The sequence below is a fragment of the Budorcas taxicolor genome, chromosome 1 (genome assembly GCF_023091745.1).
Source record: "Budorcas taxicolor isolate Tak-1 chromosome 1, Takin1.1, whole genome shotgun sequence".
Lineage (NCBI taxonomy): Eukaryota > Metazoa > Chordata > Mammalia > Artiodactyla > Bovidae > Budorcas > Budorcas taxicolor.
In genome coordinates this window covers 175,081,581-175,093,470 of record NC_068910.1, presented here as the reverse complement: position 1 = coordinate 175,093,470, position 11,890 = coordinate 175,081,581, and the positions used below count along the sequence as shown (strand labels likewise).

At 39.8% G+C, this 11,890-nt stretch overlaps 1 protein-coding gene across 1 annotated transcript in view; it reads left to right on the top strand.

The window, feature by feature from the left end:
* The first annotated feature begins 208 nt into the window (after positions 1-208).
* The window catches only part of TIPARP (TCDD inducible poly(ADP-ribose) polymerase), a 29,384-nt gene continuing 17,702 nt past the window's right edge, over positions 209-11,890 (top strand). Inside the window, exons 1-2 of the mRNA XM_052636764.1 lie at positions 209-394; positions 3,253-4,205. Coding sequence (XP_052492724.1) covers positions 3,292-4,205 — 914 coding nt within the window. The 5' untranslated portion in view covers positions 209-394; positions 3,253-3,291. The remainder of the gene's footprint in view (positions 395-3,252; positions 4,206-11,890) is intronic.

Here is an 11,890-nt window from a genome sequence, read left to right as displayed (position 1 = left end):
CTCTCGCGCGCCTCCTCGCGAGTGAGCGCGCACGCGCACGTGGGGCGGGCCGCCTTCCCGGCACCCACTGAGCTCCCAGTCCCCTCACCCCACCCCACCCCCCTGCTGCTCAGGCTCCGCCTCCGCGACAGGGCTGCTGAGAGGAGGCGACCGGAAGCCACTTTAAAGCAGAGCTCGAGGTGACAGGCGAGCGAGCTGGTTCGGGAGTGCAGTCGCGGCTTTCTGCGCTCCCCGCGGCAGAATGGCCCGAGTGCCGCTCGCCGCTTCTCCAGCCTATGACCCCTAGACGCCGGAGCCCACCCTCCGCGCCCACCCTCTGGCGCGAACGCTGCCTGCGAACCGGCGTCGCCCGGCTCAGCTCCTGTGGTCCGTTCTCTCAGACAGCCCGTTTCAGGTAAAGGACTCGGTTCTGAGGCGCCGGTGAGGGACCCTCGCTGGGATGGTGGTCGCGGAAGGGGGTGCCGGCCTTGCTGCCTGCATTCACAGATCTGGGGTGATTGGTGTTTAGACTACCTTTTTGTACCGAATTCACTTGGATCCAGTCAATATCAGGATGGCATTGATTTACACTTTTAGTCACTTCGGGTCTCTGGCAGGTGTATAAATTGGAGTGAGACACTGGGTTTAGTCGAGGGCGCCGGCGGCTTCCCATTTCCACTGTGTAAGAGAGGCTCGGGGGCGCGTCTATGCGGTCGCCCCTGCCGGGCAGACCCCTGGCGTTCTGAGGCGCACATCGCGGGGGAGAGCACGGCTGCTGAGGGGAGCCTTCCGGCAGACCCGCGTTACGGCTGCAGCCCAGAAGTTTGCAAGCTGTTTTCAGATTAACTTTTAAGTCCTCGCCTTCCTCCCCGCCAGCCCGAGAAACGCCCTCTGCGTTTCCTCCGCTCTGCTCAGGTCGGTCCTCCGAGCCCTCGAGCCTCGCAGGACAATCTTTTCGGGAAGGTCGGTCGAGGAAAGAAAGAAATTGAGGCGCCGCGAGTGGCTTCTGGAAGGGGGAGGGCAGCCGGGGCGGGGGGTCGCTGGGTGGGTGGGAGGAGGCCGGCCCGGGGTTATAGGAGCAGGAGGGGGTGGGCTACTCGGGAACACCAGGGATCTGGCCGCAAATCGGGCAGAGTTCGTGCAGTCCCGGGCGCCGAGCTGCGCAAACCGCCGCGGCCGGCAGGAGGCGTCCCCCGGACCCCCGGCCGAGATCCGAGCGTCGTTCTACGCCCAGACGGAGTCCTGAGTTGGGAGCGGGGCGGTTTCCCCGACGGTGGTGGGGTGCAGAGTGCCTGAGACTGGGGCATCACCCGGGGGCATCGTGAGGGGAATGGTGAAGCTGTAGGTCGCTGGCGGAGGGACTAGAGGAAGTGTCCTTCCAATCTTTTTTTTTTTTCTGTTATGCAAACTAATTGAGGAACTAGGTTCTAGTGACTTCCTCACTCCAGCCACTCCTCCAGTTCTCTGCCTCTTTCTCGGTTTTATTTCTGAGTTTGACAGAGGGCAAAAATAGGAAAAGTTGTGGCGTGTGTGTGCCCTCGTATAAATGAACTGGGTTTCGTGCCTGTTTTGCCTTGATTGGGTGTGATAGGAGTGGTTATTGTGTGTGTGTGTGTGTGTGTGTGTGTGTGTGAGTGCGTGCGTGGGGGAAGGCACAGGCCAGTTTGGTGTGGAGAGGGAATACCACAATCTGTGCCAATTGTGCCTTAAGGCAAGAGCACCAAATGATGAATAATAACGCCTGGCTTGGCTGCTTTCCAGTTGATTTATGTCTTATGTCAAGTCCCTCCTTCGTGAAGCTTTCCCTAACAATGCCAGCTCACACTGAACTCTCCTTTTTCAACCTTTTTTTTGTACTTGCCCTGTACATTAACGCCATGTTATATACTGTTTTTAATTTTTCTGAGTTTGATTTATTATGCACTTTTTACAAATGTAGACTTATAAATCCCTCCAATTAAATATTTTATTCTTTTTTTCTGGGAACTCAATTTTTTTCATTTGTTGCTTTTCTTGACCCATAAAGGCTCACGGAACTTGCCATTTAATTGGTGCTTTTTCTTCAATAATTCAGCTAGAAAATATTATGGAGCACCCACTGTGTGCATTGTGCTAGGCACTGTACCCTGGATGCTTACTTGGTGAAGTCATGAGCCCTTGCATCAAAGATTTCTTTCAGTCTATTGGATAAGGGAGAAGAGGATTAATTGCTCATCACCACCCCTTTTCCACCTGGCATAATGCTCAGTAAATATTTTCAGAATTAGTTAATGAATGCTAGATTGTGGAGGAGACACCATTCATCATTTTACAAAGTTTTCTTTGCTTTTTAAGTTCTAATTTTTTTCAATAGGTCTGATTCTTCAAAGAAAGCACTTTTTAAGTCCCTGAGTAGTTCATTAGGAATCTGAAATTTGGTGTATTTTGTTTTCTTGTGTTATTTTTCTGTGCCTTCATTTTTTTTTTTTTTTTAATTCACATATGTAGTTTTTCTGAGGACAGGGAGGCCCCTTTCTGTATTAGGAAGTTGCTTTTGGTTTCTAAAACAGTGTGCAGTGGTTGTTGCTGATATAGCTTCTGTTGCTAAATAAACCCTGGTATTCTTCCACTAGTAGTGGTAATGTTTTGGGGATTGCAAAAGTAGACCCTTAACATTCTTAGGGAATATATTGGAACTTTCCGCATCTAGACATGCTTCAACAGGTTCCTGGTTTTCTCCCATATAATATTTCAGTTGAGAGCCTGCTTCCTCCGTATAGCCTCATACCGCAAATTCACTCACAGTTAATTTGCAGTTTTTCCTGCATTTGACAGTTTTTTTTTTTTTTTTTTTTACAGTTTTTGTCACCTCATGAGATAGGAGATACATAAATAGCTGTGAAGAGAACCACAAAGCAATAGAGATGTGGTTTCCCCACTGTCATAGATGCACATATTTCTACCCCTCTCTCCACTCCATCCTAGACTTAAACTGTAAAAATTCATATCCCAGCAGAATTACAAATCATTATCTGTTAAGTCCACAAATAAATGGAGCCTAGTGTAAGATGCTGTCTCTCTCTCTTTCATCTTTACCTGTTTGTGGGCTTTTGAATAACCTTGGCTCCTTTGGAGCCTTGATTCTCAACAAAATTAAAAAGTGACATATAAAGATGAAATATAGTTTAGGAGGAAGGATTTCAGGAACTTAGAGACTAAAACAAAACATATTGATGAATGAAAAGGATTCCGTTGTTGTCAGCTTGTAAATGATCTTCTTTCCTTTCCTGGTAGGATTTTTAGACTGAGGAGCAATTGGAGCTAATCTGCATCATGGAAGTGGAAACCACCGAACCTGAGCCAGACTGTGTAGTGCAGCCTCCTTCTCCTGATGAATTTTCATGCCCGGTGAGACTCTCTGAGAAGATCACTCCATTGAAGACTTGTTTTAAGAAAAAAGATCAGAAGAGGTTGGGAACCGGAACCTTGAGGTCTTTGAGGCCAATATTAAACACTTTGTTAGAATCTGGCTCACTTGATGGGGTTTTTAGATCTAGAAACCAGAGTGCAGAAGAGAGCAGCTTACATGAACCTATGGTGAAGAAACCTTTGGAAATCAATACATCGTGTCCACCTACTGAAAACAGTATGTCTGTCCTGATTCCTGATGGGACAAATGTTGGGGCCCAGATGCCAGAAGCCCATCCTCCCACTGATGCTCCGGAGCAGGTGGTTCCAATCCAGGATCATAGCTTTCCACCAGAAACCATCAGTGGGACAGTGGCAGATTCTACAGCAGGGCACTTCCAGACTGACCTTTTGCACCCAGTTTCAAGTGATGTTCCTGCTAGTCCTGACTGCATAGACAAAGTCATGGATTATGTTCCAGGGGTTTTCCAAGATAACAGTTTTACAATCCAGTACATTTTGGACACCAGTGACAAGTTGAGTACCGAGCTCTTTCAGGACAAAAGTGAGGAGGCCTCCCTTGACCTTGTGTTTGAGCTGGTGAACCAGCTACAGTACCACACTCACCAAGAGAATGGAGTTGAAATTTGCATGGACTTTTTGCAAGGCACTTGTATTTATGGCAGGGATTGTTTGAAGCACCACACGATCTTGCCATATCACTGGCAGATCAAGAGGACAACTACGCAAAAGTGGCAGAGTGTATCCAATGACTCCCAGGAACACTTGGAAAGATTTTACTGTAATCCAGAAAATGATAGAATGAGAATGAAGTATGGGTATGTATTCATAACTACTCTAAAGCTCTTGTGAAGTCCTAGAGAGAAGGTAAAAAGGCTAAAGGCTTAGTAGGGTGGTTTCTTTCAGTAGTAACCTAACAGGTTTTATCCTCTTTTTCTACTTTTGTTCTTTTGGCTGTGTGCTATCCTGATTTTTATGGCAGTTGAATGCAGGCTATTTATCTAACCAGACAATGAAGGTTTTATGATTTGAACAATTCAGATGTCACTCTGCGCAATATGTGTGTGACTGAGAAGTTGCATATACGTTGAATATTGTGAATCAAATACTATTTTAATCACACAGGAGAGGTTGCTTTTGAAAGAAAATCTATGGTGAATCTTATGAATGCTTAATTTATCTAATTTTAAAGTTTTGCATACTGAGAAGTTGCTATATTTTTAAAAGAAAGTAGTGGTAGTTGGAGATTTTCATGACCCTCTTTTCATTTTGAATAGTTCAGAAAATTTTTCTGTGAATGACTCTGAGACCCTCCCAAACTTCTGAATTGTGCCCAAACATGTTAAGTTTCTTTTTTAGTTTCCTTAAAGCTTTTTATCATTAATTTTATTATTCTATTTATCTTACAGATAAATTGTTCCACAACTCAGTATTTTTTTAAACCTGAAAGAGTCTTTTAACAGTGAGTGAAGGAAAATCTATGCTAATGCACATATTTTTTTGTCATTTACATAAAAGCAGTTATCCTCATGTTTTTGTGGGCAAGACCTATATTGGGTTGACCAGGAAGTTCATTTGGAAAAAAGATTGTATAGAAAAACCCAAATGACCTTTCTGGCCAACTCAATAAATAAATTGGTTCTTTTAGTATGGATATCCAAGCATTATTCACTGATAGGGGAACTGAAATTTCCACATCTGCGTTCTTTAATGAACTTGAAAATAGAGAAATAATAGTTGCTACATATAAAGTTGCTAGTGCAAAAACGGTTGTATAATAAGCACTGATCTTTGTATTCTTAAGTAGTTTCTCCTGTAGTATAAAGGGACTTACAACAGGCTGACTATCCTAACTCAAAAGTTCAGTTTTGAGTCAGTTTTATTCACTGATAAATTATATGACCCAAGTGTCTGGAGAGTCTGAAGGCAAATGGTGGTAGTGAACCATTTCCATGTTGTCCAGTTCTATTAGTTTTGATGTTAACCTTCTGTGTTCTAACAGTGCCAGAGCATTGTTGGCATCACAGTAACCTGGCCTTTGTTTAACTTCTCTTGCTCCCATTTAGTATTAGGTAAGTGGTTTTCTTTGAATATTTCAGTACACAGACCCGTCTGTCTTTTTAGCAATTTAATTACATGAGAGTGGAATTTTGCATCTTGTGTTTCCAAAGCTACCTGTGGAGCAAGATGAGAAGCAATATAAAGCCCAAGTTTAGAGGCATTGTTATGTAGAAGACCTCTTGGGATAAAAGTAAAGCTTATATCAGGAATACAGTTTTCCTGATCATAAATGTATTCTCTTGATAATATAATGCACTCAAGATCCCATCCTGCTTGGGTAGCAGAATTCTTAGATCCTGTAACTACTTTTGACTTATTTTTTTAAGCCAGCATTGAAAGAGAGAAAAATGTTTTCCATTTTGCCTTAAAATTCTTTTTAATAAGGTATTGTCCAAAATCTCTGTTGCCTATGAGCTAGCAATTCTAATTGGTATGTCAAGGGTAATTAATTTTATATACTCTCAAAGCCACTCTAATCCTTCCATCTCCAGATTGCAAAACTGTACATAACAGTGGCCTCCCACTTCACTCTTATGAAGCAGATTTCCAGTCTGCTGAGTACTTGAGCATCTTGGTACATTAAGTTTCTGTCTGTTTGAATTGGTTGGGAAGAAACTAGCAGGATTATTGTCCAACACATTATGTTCTCTTACCATGAGCAAGACAAGACAGGTATTTTGATCCCAGAAAATCCAGGAATTCTTAGGACAGCAGCGTATTGAGTATTTTATCCTTTGGTAGACTTTCTTTACTGAAAAATAGACATAGAGGAAAGCCCATATGCATTCATTGTTGGATCAGTTATAAAGTGGTTACAGTGAGTGCTTGATTTCCAACCCAGTTTAAAGGAAGTAAGTGTTTGACACTTAAGAGGAAAAGTTTGAGAGAATTATCATTATAGTTACTATTGCTGGCACTGTGTTGTTAACTGGTGGTTAAGTGGTCCTGCCCTGATAAAAATAGCCAAAAATATTGTTAATTATTAGTAAAGTGAAGTTCGCCGTGGACTACAGTAAGAAATGTTGTAAGATTGTAGATAGCTAAGTGTCAAAAATGGGTTTTTGGGAAGTTGACCTGTGGTCACTGCAACCTGGTTTTCCTTGTATTCCAAAGCGATGTTGTGTTTCCTGGCAACAAGATGCAGATAACGGCATGTTGAGCCTTGCTGAGAGATTCACAAACAAGCTGGAGCAGCCCAGGTTCACATGGTTACCACATTATTTGGCTAAAGCTATTAATCTCTGTGGTCAGGCCTGTAAAGCTGGTCTATCTGTGCAGATTGCACATAACCAGGAAGTGTGTGTTCAGCTGTGTATATGCCCAAGTCGAACCTGGCAGTCTCTGGATTCAGGAATAATGAATGGCAGTTGTTTATCCCACTTGTTTTCAGCAGTTTTTATGACTTGGTAAATCATTCTTATATACTATACCCATAATAGTTCATTGTGTGGAACTTGGGGAAAGTTCATAGTTCTGCGTCTCTAGCAAAGATAAGAGTTCATAGTTTCAAACTGTGTAGATGAAATTCTTTGGTTTTTGCAAATGGATTTAACATCTGACTTAACTCAAATGAGATGTGCAGTGTTCATTTTATTCTTAAGAGTGAATGGAAGGAAAGTTGAGCTAGATAAGTTCACAGGTACCTTCCAACTATTAGTTAGGATGCTTAGCTACTAAAAACACGTATGAAAATGGGATTTCAATAATAAAAGTGCTTATTTGGTTCATTATAATGAAATTATTTTAACTGTTCTTTTCCAATTTTGCCTTCACTCCAAATTATATTATTCCACTTTGCTTTCTGACTGCTTTTGTACATCTGCAACATCAACTGAAAACTAGTTGTATGTATGAACTCCCCATATTTAGTTTCCTAGGCTTCTTTTGCACACAGGATGAGCTTTGGAGAATTTCCAAATCCAAATACACAGTTAAGAAAACAACATCAAAAACATGTTGTGTTTTCCATTAAGAAAACATAGTCTTTGACCAGTTTAGGCATTCATCCTTAGTAGAAAATGATAACTAAATGGCAGGACTAAGCAGTTTTAAAAGGGTCTTACGAACTGTGCAGAATACCGTTGTGGAGGATGTGCAAATCTCCCTTTAGCAACTGAGATCGCGATTAGTTTTCACATTACATTAATTTTAAAGTGTGCCAGAATAGTCTCCTAGTTAATATCACCCATAAGGAAGAGGCACTGTGCTGACCTTATTTTGGAGGTAACCTATAGTTGAAAATATGACCAGTGATTATTTGTAACTCTGAATTTCCTGAAAAAGGGAAGGATGAAGAAGAAAGTTGCAAACACTGACTCCATGGTTAATTTTTGTCAGAAGATAGTGTTCTTTTCTCCTCTTTAGAATTAAAACATTGATAAAAGAAGTTTGGGGGCTTAAGCCTAGAGTGTTTTCATAGCTGTAGTTCATTAGTTTTGAGTGATTTTGATTGCCATTGCTCTTAGAAGTTTGTTTCTGTTTTTTAAAAAACTGTCCAAGGGACAGTACCATTAGAAGACGTCACATGAACTGTGTGAAAGAAGAATTGCTTATTAGTGATAATGAAGAGCACATGCTGTTGTTTTCTATATGACTTGCAGAGTGGATTATCTAAAGTAGACCAAGCTCCTGACTGAACTCTACTGGAATAGTTAAATTAGCCAAGTTAGCTCTGGCCTGCACAGCTGTGATGATGTATGAACTAACTCATTATGTGTTATTGATAACACAGAGAGAGGAGAACAGCTGAAACTTACTATGCCTTGTGACTTTTTGGTATTTCTTGAATATACACAGCTGGATGAGTTTGAATTTATTTAAAAAATTCCTGCCGAAGAGAAAGAGAGAGCTCCATAAGCAAGAACTGTGTTTGAAGTGACTTTCAAAATGTGTGCCTTGTGCTTCAGGAGAAAGCAATCCAGTGAATTATTTTCTGTACCTCTTTATGATGCTATTTACATATGAAATAAAGCTAATTGGCTTCTGTCTATACTAATCCAGGGAAGTTACTGGGTCTGTGTAGCGCCTTCATGAGAATCAATAGCAATCATTCATTTATTCCCTTTCTGGTTTTGTCAGTAAGCAGATTAGACTTTTTGAAGCAGCTGTCACCTGGCTTCAGGTTGGGGTCAGTCTGTTCCTGATATATTCATGGTCATGAAAATGAATCTTGTAGAGAGCAAAGATGTTTAACTTTTAAATCAGACAGTTGGAGGAAATAACTTACAAGGTTATCTGATAGTTCCTAAAAATAATTGCGTGATACATTATACATTTTCTTGTTGACTCTAAAGCTTTTACTTTTTATTATGAATAGAAAAAATAATAATTCCATTCAACATTTAAAACTTCATTCTGCATATATGAACGTGCAGAAAATGCAACTTTTGAGTGATTACTCTGTTCCTGTAAAACTACTCTCTATTGTTAGACTAGAATTTCTAGATTCTAGCTTTGCATTCTACCATAAAGCAAAGGTAAATTCATAAATTTCTTCTGGGTGCATCTTTGATCTTAGTGACTCTTAGTTTCATATTGGGTTTGGGGACTATTTCTAAAGGGTGTGAAGCAGTAGGTAACCCTTACAAACCTTGCCTACTTAGGGAATTTGAATAAAATGCAGCCATTTAAGATTGTGACTGTTTGCCTGTGGCCTCTTGTATCTTATCCCCTGATTTGAGACCACCAGATTCTGCATACCTTGTCAAAAAAAATAATTTTTTTTCACATTTAAAATTAGGACCTGAGATCCTCTTAACCTAGGTCAGTACCCTTTGATCATTACCAGTATCCTGTTAGTTGCAGTTGGCTTCTTGTGAAAGGAAAGCTTATTTTTGAGTTACAAGATGATTCTTGGTTATTCTGGAAAAATTTTTTGCAAGGCTGGTTCAGATTGGACATTGGTAAGTTTTACAAGAAACTCTCTTTGTAAAAGCAGTAGAGTTTCTCTTTTAAATAAATCTGAGAATATTAAGCTAAAAGGAAGTGAATATGAATGATGTTTTAATCTTTGGAAGATAGAGTGCTGAGGGTTGAGCCATTTTGTGTTTTCACTCTGGGCTTGAAATCCGTAGGTAACAGCTTAAGATCCTGAGGTGAACTGCACTTTGCAACACCATCAGCAGAAACTGTACAGAATAAAATATTTCTAATTAAAGTTCACCATTTCTAGGAGCAAACAAGTCATGTTTTTAGACATGAAGGGACTCCCGTAGCAGAACAAAATGTTATTTTTATATTTATAGATTATTTATGGCAGTGCTTTCTAGGGACCAGGGATCATACTGCACAGACTCGCCTCTATTTAAAATCCCTGTAAGTGTTAAACATAATCCAGCCCAATCCCCAACACATTAGCTGAAAGCCTCAAATTTCTAATGTAGATTAATTCCTTGTTAATAGGAGGATTTGAAATTATAAGGGATAGTTTCTGAGATACCTTTTGAGATCTTCAAAAATGAAGGATTTTATGTAAAAATAAATTCCACTTACTGAGCTTGGTAATTTGATTTATATTTGATTTGTGCAAAAAATAGTAGTGTTGTGCTAAATAAATGTGACTAATTCTGTGAGCAGGAGCTCATTTTAGAAAGTTGATTATATTAGTAAACTTCTGATTATGAAAACTCCAGGTTTCCTTGCTGACCTAGCCAATTGGTGTTGCTAAGACAAGCACAGAAGGGAGTTAACTAAGCACTTCTGTTTGCTGTGACCACACAACAAAATATGTCTGTCTCCTCGATCTTTCTCTGCTCGGTGCTGTTTACTTACTGGTAACACCCACTTGGCCAGTAAAGAACCTTTGCATGGTCATCACAATGAAAGGATAAGCGTGTTATGAGAGTGAGAATGCTAGAGCAACTGTTCTGCTTCATGTTCTACAGAAACCAGTGATTTGTGAATGTGTGTACCACAAAATGTGTAAGGAGTGCATTAAAATCCCTCGTGACTAAGTTGTCTGAGAAAGAGTTTGGGAAATTTGTATTCTGTATGCAAATAGATATCATTTGTTTGGTGCTGTTGCCTCTGAGCATAAGGAAGGATTTGTGAATAGTCTTATGTTGAAACCTAGCACTTCTCACAAAGATTGGAAAATAGTTTAGGCCACATTTACAGGAATTTCTCTTCATTAATTTTTTCCCTTTTTTGGATTAAGAACTTCTTAAACTGTTGCCTTCTCATTTGACATATAGCCATAAAGTCTGTGTGATTTTCTTTGCTCTATGTTTTTACCAGCACTGAACAGTCAGTGAAGAATGGCAGGGTTAGGGTCCAAGAGTGAACTTTGCTTGCAGTGAACTTTCAGAATCTTGCCTGCACCTTGTGTTCTTCACAGTTCCTGCAGCTGATCTGGGCGTAGGGAGGGCAAATGGCACAAACTACTCTAAATAATTTCCTGCTGCGGTTGGTCTTTGGTTTCTGACTGTCACCTGGCTTCGCTCTTTCATTTCCAGGCATTGCAAGAATAAAAATAAGCACAGGAGAAATACTAGGTTTGCCTTCCAAGGTAATAAAAGAAAGACATCTTTGAATGGAGGGCAGAGAATGTAAAACAGAAGAACTTTGCTTTCTGATGTAACGATCGTCCAAATGCTGCCACTCATCAGTAAATAATGCCACTTATGTAAAGTGTTCCACAATTAATTTGTTACTAAAAAATAATTTTTAATTTGGTCATTTATCAATTAGTTTGTACTAAATGGGAAAGGCAAAATTTTGTTTTTTTATTGGAGTTTAAATGTTTTACAGTATTGTGTTAATTTCTGCTACACAACAAAGTGAATCAGCTACATGCAAAATTTTAAATAAAAACCTTTCTCTAAAGGAGTTATTTATAAATTTAAAAGTCAACTCAGAAATAAGCTAATAGATTGTACCTAGTCTAGGGGCTACTAGGAGATAAATTTTATGATTATTTATAATTAGTATTTCATTTATGAGTAAACAAGTTCTAAATTGATGTTATTTGAAAATAATTATTTTTAAGCAGTTTGCATACAATTGATTTTATAATTATGTGGAAAAGTTTTATAAGTAAATAAAATTCAGCCTACTTTAAGTATTGTCAGATTTCATAACCACAGAACTTAATCAGTTGAGTACATGGCAGACATTTTTTATTTTCTACTTTGAGATTAGAAACCTCTTGTTTTAAAAATACTTCACTTGACAAGGGGATATTTACTAATCTTCATTAAAAGTGATAACTACATAATTTAAGGTAGTGTAAGACATGATACATTTCTTTTTAATCTGCTATATGTTTCTTTTCCCAGCTGTTCTTATAGAAATTGTTTCACTTCCTCTTCAGGCCGTGATTGAGATGTCTCACTTAAGTTACCTTCTCAGAGTCTCAGGACATGTGACTGAACTGGGATAAAAGTTAAGGCTGTATGACATTTTTGATGTCTTCAGGGTGTGAAATTTAGGCCCATGCCTCCAT